An 11,865-nucleotide genomic window follows, 5' to 3' on the forward strand; every position below is an offset into this window, starting at 1 on the left:
TCAGAAATATATTTTTTAAGTTCAAATGCAAGTACATTTTTCAAAACGATACTTCTTACATTGACATGTAACTTTAACCATTGTAGAGCAATTATTTTGTTTCTTTTCACTGTGGCCCAAATTATCAACAGGAAATTATTCATTTGGAAAATGACCAATTCAAATGTCCATTGATAACATTTTGGACGCCAAATATTTGAAGTCATATATGACACGACCTTCTATATTTAAGATTATGAGGCAAACGTTAAAGTCCACCTTGCTAGTCGCCAGAGGCATAATGCCACATGGAAAACGGGGAGGTACCTTTCGAGATATGCAGATAGATAGACGACCAGCAGCTGACGTGATGTTGCGGAGTCACCAGAGTGCGACAATCCTGGAACAAACAAACAAAAAAGGCTTGTGAGAAAAGGAGACAAACTCTACATTTTTTGACCGTATTTGAAAACTCTCCTTGACACCCCGGCCTTCAATTACCTTCAACGCCTCCAGTCGCGGCTGAGTCATTAAAGTGTGAAAATCCATCCAGCAAATCTCGCTGACCTGAGAAAATGGCACCCCCCCTTCTCTTGAGTCTCCAATTCACCTGAACACCTGACGTCACATCCGTCAATTGAAATCCTGCTCGTTCAACCGCGTTTTGCACACTAGCGCCACCTGGTGACCTGGCATGACTGCTAAAATGTGTCACAGTTGTCGAAAGTCACACAGACCTGAGATCTTATCTTTATGACTATAGTTATGACACGATTGGTGTTACATATCAATTAATTCCCCGCCCCTTTGCTTGTGCCTACTAAAAGCAAGTTTCGGACGGGAAGGACATTCACATTCAAGTGTCGCATGCATCCATCCATCCATCCATCCATCCATCCATCCATCCATCCATCCATCCATCCATCCATCCATCCATCCATCCATCCATCCATCCATCCATCCATCCATCCATCATGTGGCTCCTTGTATTTGTTGTGTGGTTGGTAATGTGGCTAGGGGGCACTTACTGGTACCTTTTCGGCAAGCGCAGCCCCTTCTCTCTGGACTCTGTCAGGCCTCCTGGACCGCGAGAATCTGACCAGAAGAAGCGGGACAAAGTTATCAAGCAAGGTGAGACAATAAACAATGCAGGATGTTTTTTTTGTTTTTTTTTAATATATTGCCTAATTCTCACACAAACACCAAAAGCTACGCTCTTTACCCTATCTTGTATCTGAAAATTGTTGGATTTTTTTAGGAGCGGTTTGTATATTTGGTTTATTTTAACAAAATATTACAATAACTTTAGACATCTAAAAAGCAATATCTTGATAACATACATTTTCATGGTCTGTTTTATGAGTTCAACAATGTTAATTGAAGCGAAGATAGCTTGATTTTTTTAAATTTATGCATAGTTGTAATACATCTCAAAAGCGTTGATTTATTTTTGACATTTTGGGCGAAAATCCTTTTTGTGTATTCCAACAACAACAAAAATTAGGAATAGAAACAATCCGCTCGCTGTGACACTTAGCAAACATTTAGTTGCACAGCATTATAAATTTAGATGTCACGTTTAAATGCAGTTAGTTCATATGTGTAAAATCTGAAGGCTAATTAGTTTTATCTGTGTATCTTCGGTCAGAGATAAGCTCATAACGTTTTATCAAAATGACCTGTTTATGGTGCCAAGAGCCACTAAACAAATGTGCAGCACGGCGTCGGCTTGATATGATCATAATTGAGTTATCGCTTGCTGATTATGCTATCTGGCTTCATCCGTTCTTTTGGAATATCATGAGGAAACTAGATCAACCTTCAAACTGTACATAGCATGCTGCCAGTTGCGCAACATGATAACATTTATGATGATCACGAGCTTGCGAACATCATTCCTCAGTTGTTTATGTAACCCATGTGTGCAGGTTTCAGCATTGAGAAGGTCCCGCAGGACCTGGACGTCATTGTGATCGGCAGTGGCATTGGCGGGCTTGCTGCGGGCGCCACGCTCGCTAAGGCGGGCAAGAAGGTTCTGATTCTGGAGCAACATGACCAGGCCGGAGGCTGTTGCCACACCTACATTGAGAAAGGATTTGAGTTTGACGTTGGTATGATGGAAACTCAAAACTCTCATCATAACCCCATCATGCTAATGCTAATCAATTCATGCTAACCCCTAAAGCTGCTCCTCAGAAAACCCCGATACCAATCCCTCATCCAAGAAAGTCTCCAAAATCTTGTCCTGTCCTCACAGGTCTTCACTACATCGGTCAGCTCCACGAGAACAGTCTGTTGCGCATCATCTTTGACCAGTTGTCCGAGGGCCAGCTGGAGTTCCAGGAGCTAAACCCCCACTTCGACACCATCCGGATAGGCCAGGGGGACGACAAACGGGAGTACACCATCGTCTCGGGCAAAACCGAGATGAAGGCTCACCTCTTGAAGCAATTTCCAGATGATGCGGAGGCCATCGAGACTTTCTTCAAGATCATGAAGGTACACCACCATAGGCTTGCTTATCTCAATGGATCAGCTGTTCACCCCGCTTTGCTGTTCCCCAGATCTCAGCCAAGAAGACTCACTACCTGGCAACCCTGAAGCTTATCCCACAGTGGCTGTCTTTGTTCCTGTTGAAGTCAGGAATCGCAGATCTGGTCTCGCCTGTGTTCCGCCTTACCGGAACCTGTGCGACTGACCTGGTCAACACACTGACCCCCAACAAGGACCTCCACGTCATCTTCTCATATCTTTTTTATGGTGCGTGCTCAAACTTTAAAATGTCTTGACTTTCTGAGTTTTACAAAAAAACTTGTCCTTGTACCTAGGTGTACCTCCCAAGGACTCCAGTATTTTGATAAATTCCCTTCTGGTCCATCACTACAAGCGAGGGGCATACTACCCTAAAGGAGGAGCCAGTGAGATCGCTTTCAACATCATCCGCACCGTTCAAAAGTACGGCGGCAACTGCCTAGTGCGAGCGCCCGTCTCGCAGATCTTGGTCGATGACAAGGGAGCAGCCTATGGTAAGAAACTGAAGCTCAGGTAGATACTAAAGACTCCTAGAGTGAAAACTGTGTCATGGGACAGGTGTGAAAGTGAAAAAAGGCAGAGAAGAGGTGGAGATCCATGCGCCGGTGGTTGTCTCAAACTGCGGTATCTTCACCACCTTCCAAAAACTTCTACCCCCTGAGATCCAGGTCAAGCCAGGTGATCCAGAAGCAAATGTTTGAGTTTTGATCCAATTTTGAATGTCCAAGGTTCAGAACAAAGCAACGATATCCTTCTGCAGACATCCAGGACAGGCTGAACATGATGAAGCACGGTAGAGGATCCTTCTTGGTCTTCTCTGGGTTCGACGGGACTGAGGAGGAGCTTGGTCTGGAGTCCACAAATTTCTGGCTGTTCAAAAACAACGACATGGACACATCGTACGTAAAAGGGAGAGTGTGTTAAATGTTTTGATTTTGTACTTGTCATTCCTTATAAAAAAAAAAAAACACTAATAATTTATTAATGTCCAAAAAAACTTACATTTAAGTTTTCTCTAGCCTTCTTCACTCTTTCATTCTTCCACTGTATTCTTGTTGAGGCTTCTCCTTGTTGGGATCACGTATGGAGATCAGCCACTAGAGGGTGCTGTTGTACAAGAGTTCTGTGTGGATCCTTCCTTTTGGGAGCGCTCCTCCAAGTTTTTCCACACGTGATCAATGGAAAGAAAAAGTTTGAGTTATTGTTTGACTGTTCTTAGCAAGCTGCAGCTCTTATTTGGTTCTCTAGATGGGGCATGGAATCATTCAGGAACTTTTTTTTTTTTTTTTTTTTAACTATAGCTGAGTCCTCTTTGTGCTTGTTGTAGAATGGAGAACTTTTTTGCTTTGAGCAAAGAAGAAGCACCAGACAACATCCCCATGATGTTTATCACCATGCCGTCCTCCAAAGATCCAGAGGCCAAGATAAGACACCCTGGTACAAAGCAACACTTTTAGAGAACATTTTGTTTGGAGGCTTCCTCTCACATTCCCAAGACGTCCAAATTGGTCATCGGTGTGAATGTGAACACAATTTTGTGATCAACTCCAGCTAACCCAAAGGAGGTTAAGTAGGTTGTGACATCCCTAACTGGTGTCCACAGGAAAATGTTGCATGACCATCCTGACCATGGTGAAGTACGAATGGTTCGAGGAATGGAAGGATACCACGGTTCGCAAACGTGGAGACGAATATCACAACTACAAAATGAGATTTGCTGAAAAACTCTTTGACTGGGCCTGTGAGTTGTTCCCAAAAATCAAAGACAAGGTGAGTTCTTGGGTTTCGGGAAGGGCCGCAGTCTGTTGATGGACACCCTTTTTGACAACGCCAACCTTTGCCCTCCAGCTGGTCTTCCAGGACGTGGCCACGCCTCTGACCAACATGCACTACCTGGGCGCCCAGCGTGGAGCCATGTACTCGGCCGAGCACAACCTGGACCGTTTCCAAGCCGAGGCGGTGGCAAGGAACCGCTGCCACACGCCCGTCAAGAACCTCTATCTCTCTGGTAAGGATCCCCCAAATGATAGACACGGAACAACCCAGGCTATCCAATGACATGGCTTTTGTCTTCTAGGCCAAGATGTATTCAGCTGCGGGATCGCGGGAGCGCTGCACGGCGGCGTCCTGTGCGCCTCGGCCGTGCTGGACCGCATCGTCTACATCGACCTGCTCTTCATCAAGAAGAAGCTGAAGCGGGGCAAGGCCAAGGAACTGGCCCTGCTGGCTCGGAAGAAGCTGCAGTGAGTTGGCTGCTTGTTCATTTTAAGAGACATCTGCAGGATTTGCAGGTGATCAAAGATTAGCTGCAAGCTTGGCTTTCTCTTTTGTATAATCAATCATGTAAATTTAAATGACTGTTTTATTTTATGAATCTATGTAACATAGTAGGGATGAATGTGTACATTGAGGTCTGACATCAATAAGTCATGTCATCTTTTTGGGAATAAAATTTAGATATTGTTTTCGAACCACTTCATATTTCTTGAAATAAATTCTTTTGACTTGAAAATAATCCCTTAAATGAATCCTATTCCTCATCATTTTGTCTGCTACCTGTGCGGTTCCCACCTGAGTAGTTCCAACCTGTCATTTCCCCACGCCGCTGTTTGCTTTAGCTCCGAAATCAAACATTTTGAGGGAAACCTCAAACTTCCTGCACTAAGTGAACATTTCCTCGCTAAACAGCCGCCAAACAAACTTTAGCAGCGAGGGGCATAAGGGGATGAATGCCCCCTCTGTCCGGTCAGCTGATGGGACGCCAGCGAGCGCACGCACGCACCGAGCGGGGGCTGCTCCCTACACACTCGGGACGGGGAATGTTTAAGAAGGTTGAAATGAGTGAGGAGTCACTTGAGTTGACTTTGCCAGTCTGGAAGCTGAGCAGCAGACAAAACGTGCAATTAGCATGGCCACTCCCAAAATAAAATTGCAATGCAACGTTCCCACTCAGTGACATTGTCTCGATCTGGCTTGTTGCGCATCAGCAGTGTATTTAATTTTTTTTTTTTTTTTTAGAAAATATGACCTCTTGACTTTTTATGACAAACCAAGAAAATATTTGATTTCATTATTATTTATCTATTTTATTTTCTATTCATTCACAACTGTAGCGTTGTAACGAAAGTAAAGCCGATTTGACTCATGAACTAATTTACGAAATGTATTTCACACTGCCGTAAAGCCGCCATGATTCGAACGCTAAACTAATCTGAAGCTCCTCCCAGTCTCCTCACCCCTTCCCCAAGCCGCCTGCCTCCCCGCTGCCCCTGACTCGACAGCTCACCGCAAATCTGTTCGGATCACTTTTGGGATTCAACGACTCTTTTGGGCTCGAGAGCAGGAGCGCCCCCAATAGGCCATGTTGAATATTAACAGGATACGTAAACGCATGATAATGATGTGTGTGTACACCTTTAAGTGTATATGTAGATATGAATTTTAGTATTTAACATGTCACATGTGGCTCTCTTGATTCCTTGCTGAGGGTTTATGTAGAGTTGGAGTGGATTTGGCTTCGTGGCAGACGTGGGCCTCGTTCATCTGTTTGTAATATGGCAACTTTCATTGTAAATTATCTTGCGTGTTGGAGAGAGAGGAGAGCGAGGGAGCAAAAAAGAGGGAGGGAAGAAGGGACGGAGGCCCACAGTTCAACTCTGCAAAGAAATGAATGTGTGATTAAAAATGATATTAGGCTGGAAATACAATTTGGGGTTGAGTTAGGACTCATTTATTTGTACGACTTTCATCTTGAAAAGACCATTTTATTTCTAATATGACATTTTTGTCTGGGGACTAAATCTGTTCTTGAAAAAAGAATCTTGACAAAATATGAAATTAGTGCCATAATACAAATACAAACTCCCTTCTCTAAGCAACAGCCCGGGTTGAAAAACGGCAAGAGTTAACGTGTGTTTGGCAGTCATCTGTGCTATATTCTTTCCCTTCTCTCGTCGGATGTTTCACACATGAGCCGAAGTTTCACATTTCACCCCTCCATCCCAACACACCCCGCCCAAACTAGCCCCTAAAAAATGCTTCTGCATACGTCACCGCTCTGCCTGCTCACTGTTGACATGAGCGGCCAGCTAATGGAAGCTAAAGCATGCCGAAGGGTCAAAATATTAGCAACAGCTCTCGCTTTGACTCAATGTATGAGGCCGTGACCATTTTTTTGGAGTCTTTTTGTTGACTGTTGCTCAGCTGACAGAAGCACACTTCAACTATTTGCATTGACACTTTACACTCATGTGGCAAACGTCTCACACTTGGACCCGACATGTTCGCAACATGCCGTTAAAAACGTCAAATTGTGTGAACAGAAAACATTAGCAGGTGGACAAAGTTCTTATCTCCAGAATGGTCATTTTGGTCCAAAATAAAAATAGTCATAAATCCACCAAGTGTCATCCCTGCATGGTACCTGGTCCCATTTCATGTATGGGATTTATTTGATTTGATTTACAGCTATGCTATTTTTAAACACTACTATAAAGTACAAAAGCACATTTGAAACACAAAACAAGTTGACTTACCTTTGCCTACACTCAATTTGACCAATCTTTCAGTGTGCTTTTGGAATTCAGAAAAGTTGCTGTTGTTTTTGTTGAGGCACAGATGAACGTTGCACTTTGGAGACCGTCGCTCGGGCCTTTGCAAGATGGAGGAAGAAGAAAAGAGCAGACTTTAACTATTCAATGTGTACACAGTTACGCTCAAAATGTCACAAACAAAATGAAACTATTATGTATTACTCAATCCTCAATTTTGATTTTTTTTTTTTTAAATACTTTTGTCCAAACAAAAATGGGTTTATGATTTACATAAAACAATCAATTGAATTAAAATGGCAAACAATTAGTTGTGTGGCCTTTCAAGAGAAAAAAAAAGGCCTATGCACTGGGAGAATTTTTATTTTTCCTTCTGAGCCTTTACTTTCCAAACGTTGAAGTCAGTGAGCAAAGCTGCAAGTGATTCCAGATGTTTTTTCTTTCTCTTTTCTCTCTCTCTCTCTCTCTCTAGAATTGGACTCATGGAAGCAGATGTTCCTTTGCCTGCTCCCATTTTTACCATTTAAATTTGCCAGTCTTGATCAAATGCAAGCACAACCATGAGTGTGAGGAGCACCTTCATGCCACCATGGGTGACTGCGCCGCCCCCCCACCTCACCCTGAGGAGGGAGACGCCCCGGGGTGGCCACCCCTTTCAAGATTTGGGGGAGGGAGATGGTAAATGTGGAAGGAGAAATTAAGCACTTGAGCAATGTTTGAGGCAGGTAGAGACAGGACTAGCATTAAAGTAGAAAAGAGGAAGGCTCATGAAAATGGCGAGGAAATTCAAGGTGATGTTCCAAAAGGTGGACCATCATCGTCGTGACATAAATGGCTCCGCCTTTCCCTCCCCCCTCATCTTTAGTGGTCTGGTTTTTTTTTTTTTTGGTCGGCATACATTTTTCCTCATCCCAGCACACTCCCTTTGTGGATGTGGCAGGCCTGGGAATCAACGCCGATGAGAGGCAGAGCACCTCCTCTTCTACTTGCAGACGTGGACACGGGAGGAGCAAAGAGGGGAGGGAAGAAGAAAAAAAAAAGAAGACAATAATTTCAGCAGATAATGTAGGAGTGGAGGAGGGACGAAAGCATCATGTCTTCAGCTGTGCAATGCCACGCTGTTTAATTCACGTTTCATAAAAATGATGAGAAGGAAATATCAAGAACCTCAAAGCTGCTTGATAAGAATAAAATGATGAATTCGTAAGCTGGCGAACAAGCTCGCACTCACTTTTCCAATGCTTGTGAGTCAGCAGACATCTTTCAAGCGCCACGTGACACTCGTCTATATTCGGGCAAGGGGCTGCAGCCAATGAGAAGCAGGCGTCAAAAAAGTCCACCCCTCCTCCCTCTGTTCTCCTAAAAAATGTGACGTGGATGCCTCCAATCTATTTTTTATACTGGCCTTCAAGTTTCAAGTTCTTCTGGATGTGGTGTTACTTCGGTGTCACCCTGAGGAACACCTCCAGATACTGACACTGAGGATCCCTAAAAAAAAAAAAAAGATCGGCCATGTCAGCATCCCATAAAGACAATTAATAGAGCGTTTCTATACGCAATGACCGGCAGGGGGTCAAAGTTTACACGCATCTGCATGTTAGCCATTAGCAAGCCGGGGCCTCTTTATGAGCGCCACTGTATATCCCTGGGGGGAAAATGATCTCAGCTTAGGTTAATTCTGAAGCAATTATCAACCAGAGGTGAAAATCAGCACTTTTCGTAATTAGGATCAGGATGGTAGCAAAGGTTTTAGGCCACGTTGTTCTGGTCTGGCACGGTGTTGGGATACGGATACGTTTTCAACTCAAAGGAGAAGACGTTTTACTTCCTCGCTGCTCTTGTAGAGAACTGGACAAGGAGCGCTGCAGCGGTTGTGTGTGTGAAGCCAAGAGCCAAACCCAGTGGCCTTTTTTTTCCTTCAGTGAATGCTGCTGCAACCCTCTAATTTGAATTTTATTTTTGGAATGAGTTTATTGAACTCCCTCTTTCACTGCAAAACGCGCAGAAGTCACTCACTATGATCTCTGTTTTTGTTCTTAATCTGGCCAAATGATTAAATATTCATAATACAATATGATTACTTTAAAATGTTATTAAATATATGGGTGACCTTTTTGGGAGGTCTCCTGAAAAATTATGACTACTTTAAATTTAAAACCAATTTAGTTTTTATTTTATGATTCAAAATATTTTAAAATTATAGTTATAAATTAAAAAATTCACCAAGTATTAAATAAAATATTTTTTTGATGTAAGTATGTTGCTTTAATTATCACTTTACGATTAAAATAAACGTAATTTTTTTTAAGCTCATCTATAGCCATTACAAGTATATTCTGTTATATTATCAAATTAAAAGCTGATTCACCCTGTATTGTTGCCCATGTCCAGTGATTGGTGAGACACTTCCTGATTGCACGTTGGGTTGGGCTTGACCCCCAGAAGACAAGTAAACACAGGCTACAGATCGGGAAGCGATGGCGAGATGTCGTCAGCGGCCTTCTGCTCACAGCCTAGCAAGCGCCGCCAGCAACATGTGAAAAACGTTAGCGCTGCTTTTGCAGGGCGACCCAGGAGGAGAGCAGAACTTTCAGCTCCTCCTCCTCCTCCTCGAGTTGCTTTTCCAACATGTGGCGGGCACCAGGATTCCTCATCATGCATGGAAAAAACAAAAGTAGAGAGATTTGTGCAAATGGGCGGTAATTAAAGAAAAATGAGCGCAAAAAAAAAAGGAAAAAGGAAAGGAAGCAATAGGAAGTGCTATCGGCTTGTCGATCTTTGTTTACTTGCACACAAGTGACCTTCTCTATAGGGACTCAAGTGAAGAAATGAGAGACTTTGATAGTTTGCACTAAAAGGGAAAAAGTCACTTTTGCTGCTTGGATGTTTCGGGGCGGGAGAGGAGACCACATTGCATTCTTCTTCATTGAGGTCACCTTTTTTTTTCTTCTCCTTCTCGACTGCTCAGCAGAGTGGAGCTGCAGCTCAGTTTTCTTCTTCTTCTTCGTTGTCTTCTTCTACTGCACATGCTCACAAGTTGTTGTTGTCACAAGGTGGGGGAAAAAAATAAATAAATCAACCAATCTACCACTTCTATTATTTATATATATATGTGCAAATAAAAAAATAAATAAATAATAAATGAAAAAAATGAAATAAAAATATAAAAAAATGAAAATAAGATAAATATTTTGCATACCTGACCTGAGTGATGTAACATGTAAAACCAGTGTGCACACAAGTCACTCAGAACTTCCTGTCTTGCCCTGAAGGCAGTACCACAGGTCCAAAAACATGGCTGCCATTTCTTGCCGTGTCACCCCCCCTGCAAGAACAACACCCACAAACATACATGTTCATATCACATGTTGCCAAGGTGAAACGTGACCGATAACGTTGGGCCGAGGCCGCTGCGGCGAAAATTTCTCGTCACATGTGGCGTGCAGATGATCACTGAGGACTCGGTCGGAGCCCCAAAATGGATTCAAGGCGATGGAACACATAACTTTTTGTGCAACTTTTGTGAAAGTGTATTGATGTGCCACGTCCCAATTGAGATCTTTTGTACATTTTTGCTGTTTCTCCACAGCAAGCAAAACAGGACAAAGCATACATAATGGACGCCTTCCAACCTCTGCGTGGAAGTTATTGATAGAGATGTGTCCCAATACTTTTGATCACACCAAAGTCACAGCATTTCTGTCCCTGCAGCCCAGAGCAGAGCATGAGTCATTTACTTTTTCCATTTCTAGCCTCTCTCTCTTTCTCTCTCTCTCTGTTTGAATTTACCTTCTCTTTTTTTTCCGCTTCTAGCGCTTCCATAACGTGCAAATTCTCTCTCTCTCTCTTTCTGTTGTCTGTCTTTGCCACCTCCTACTTCCAGCCTCACATACGAAGACGGTAACGACAATTCCAGACTGCATTTCCACCCCCTTTCACCTCCACTTTTAATCGCTCAACTCTTGCACTCTACTTTTTTGTGTTAACAGTTCACAGCAATATCCAAAACAGAACATTTGCAGCAAAAAAGAGTACATACTTCAAATATAAGAACGGTGAGGGTTAAAAGCATGAGCACGTGGCAGAGGCTCAGATGAACGCGGCTGGTAACCAACTTTACCAGATGTTGGGAATGATGAACCATCCCAAAAAAAAAAAAAAAAGACTCGAGCGCATGAGAGTCAAATAGAAAGAGCAAAAGTTGAGGATTCCTCCCTTGGAATGCATCAGTGAACGCACCATTTTTAAAGCTGTACATTTACAATAAAGACTAGTTTGGATCAAAGTGAGGATTTGTGGACACATCTTTTTTTTTTTTTTAAGAGATTAAAAGTCAAAGTGAGTAGAGAGGAAACTGGGAATTCCTCCTTTATAAATTGTCAGCGAAGGCACCAGCAGGAGCGTGCCATCATGTCAACATTTTTGAAAAGGTTGGGAGAAAATGTGCAACATTCCCGATGTAGGGAAATGTGACACTCTCGATCCCACCCACTTCTTTCGGTCCTCGGCGCTCTTTCAAGACAAACGATCAATAAGTTGGGTTTGTGGAGGGTGTCATTGAACAATCATTCATCAATATTTTCAATCCATTTTCACCGTGTGGCTGCTTTTGAGGAGCGTGCCAACTGACTTGCATATTATCTCAAAGTCCATTCAGTCAGATTTTCCATCTGGGCTGTCTGACTGGATGTCTGTGGAGGTGGGGAAGAGGGAGGGAGGGAGGGAGGGAAGGAAGGATGGAAGGGAGAGCACCAGAGAGTGAGGGGGAGAGAGAGCGAGAGGGAGGGAACGATGGATCCGATGG

General features: G+C 43.2%; 1 protein-coding gene and 2 long non-coding RNA genes across 5 annotated transcripts; 1 reads left to right on the forward strand and 2 right to left on the reverse strand.

Moving 5' to 3' along the window:
* Positions 1-935: 935 nt before the first annotated feature.
* Positions 936-4,998, forward strand: si:ch1073-13h15.3 (inactive all-trans-retinol 13,14-reductase). The gene is made up of 11 exons (XM_037278828.1): positions 936-1,110; positions 1,908-2,090; positions 2,237-2,478; positions 2,544-2,739; positions 2,808-3,005; positions 3,070-3,189; positions 3,272-3,410; positions 3,839-3,948; positions 4,115-4,281; positions 4,360-4,519; positions 4,589-4,998. Exons 1-11 carry the CDS (start codon positions 954-956, stop codon positions 4,756-4,758), a joined length of 1,842 nt encoding a protein of 613 aa, XP_037134723.1. The 5' UTR covers positions 936-953; the 3' UTR covers positions 4,759-4,998.
* On the reverse strand, positions 2,807-8,456 carry LOC119138756. 3 transcript variants are annotated; one of them, XR_005101210.1, is made up of 5 exons: positions 8,293-8,456; positions 7,047-7,162; positions 5,965-6,167; positions 3,514-3,664; positions 2,807-3,381 (listed from the first exon to the last, which is right to left on the reverse strand). It is a non-coding gene; the product is annotated as an uncharacterized LOC119138756 (long non-coding RNA). The 3 variants fall into 3 exon arrangements; XR_005101209.1 differs by having other exon boundaries at positions 5,926-6,089; positions 8,293-8,453; XR_005101208.1 differs by having other exon boundaries at positions 5,965-6,089; positions 8,293-8,450.
* A 5-nt stretch (positions 8,457-8,461) lies between these two features.
* Positions 8,462-10,105, reverse strand: LOC119138761. Its single transcript, XR_005101218.1, has 3 exons — positions 9,998-10,105; positions 9,430-9,574; positions 8,462-8,549 (listed from the first exon to the last, which is right to left on the reverse strand). It is a non-coding gene; the product is annotated as an uncharacterized LOC119138761 (long non-coding RNA).
* Between the last annotated feature and the right edge of the window lie 1,760 nt (positions 10,106-11,865).

The sequence above is a fragment of the Syngnathus acus genome, chromosome 19 (genome assembly GCF_901709675.1).
Source record: "Syngnathus acus chromosome 19, fSynAcu1.2, whole genome shotgun sequence".
Taxonomy (NCBI): Eukaryota; Metazoa; Chordata; class Actinopteri; order Syngnathiformes; family Syngnathidae; genus Syngnathus; species Syngnathus acus.

Excerpts from the sequence above, each read along its gene's own strand:
- si:ch1073-13h15.3 (XM_037278828.1), top strand. The coding sequence starts at position 954 with ATGTGGCTCCTTGTATTTGTTGTGTGGTTGGTAATGTGGCTAGGGGGC. Across the intron at positions 2,479-2,543 it reads CTTTCTTCAAGATCATGAAG|ATCTCAGCCAAGAAGACTCA; the intron begins GTACACCACCAT and ends GCTGTTCCCCAG. Across the intron at positions 3,190-3,271 it reads TGAGATCCAGGTCAAGCCAG|ACATCCAGGACAGGCTGAAC; the intron begins GTGATCCAGAAG and ends ATCCTTCTGCAG.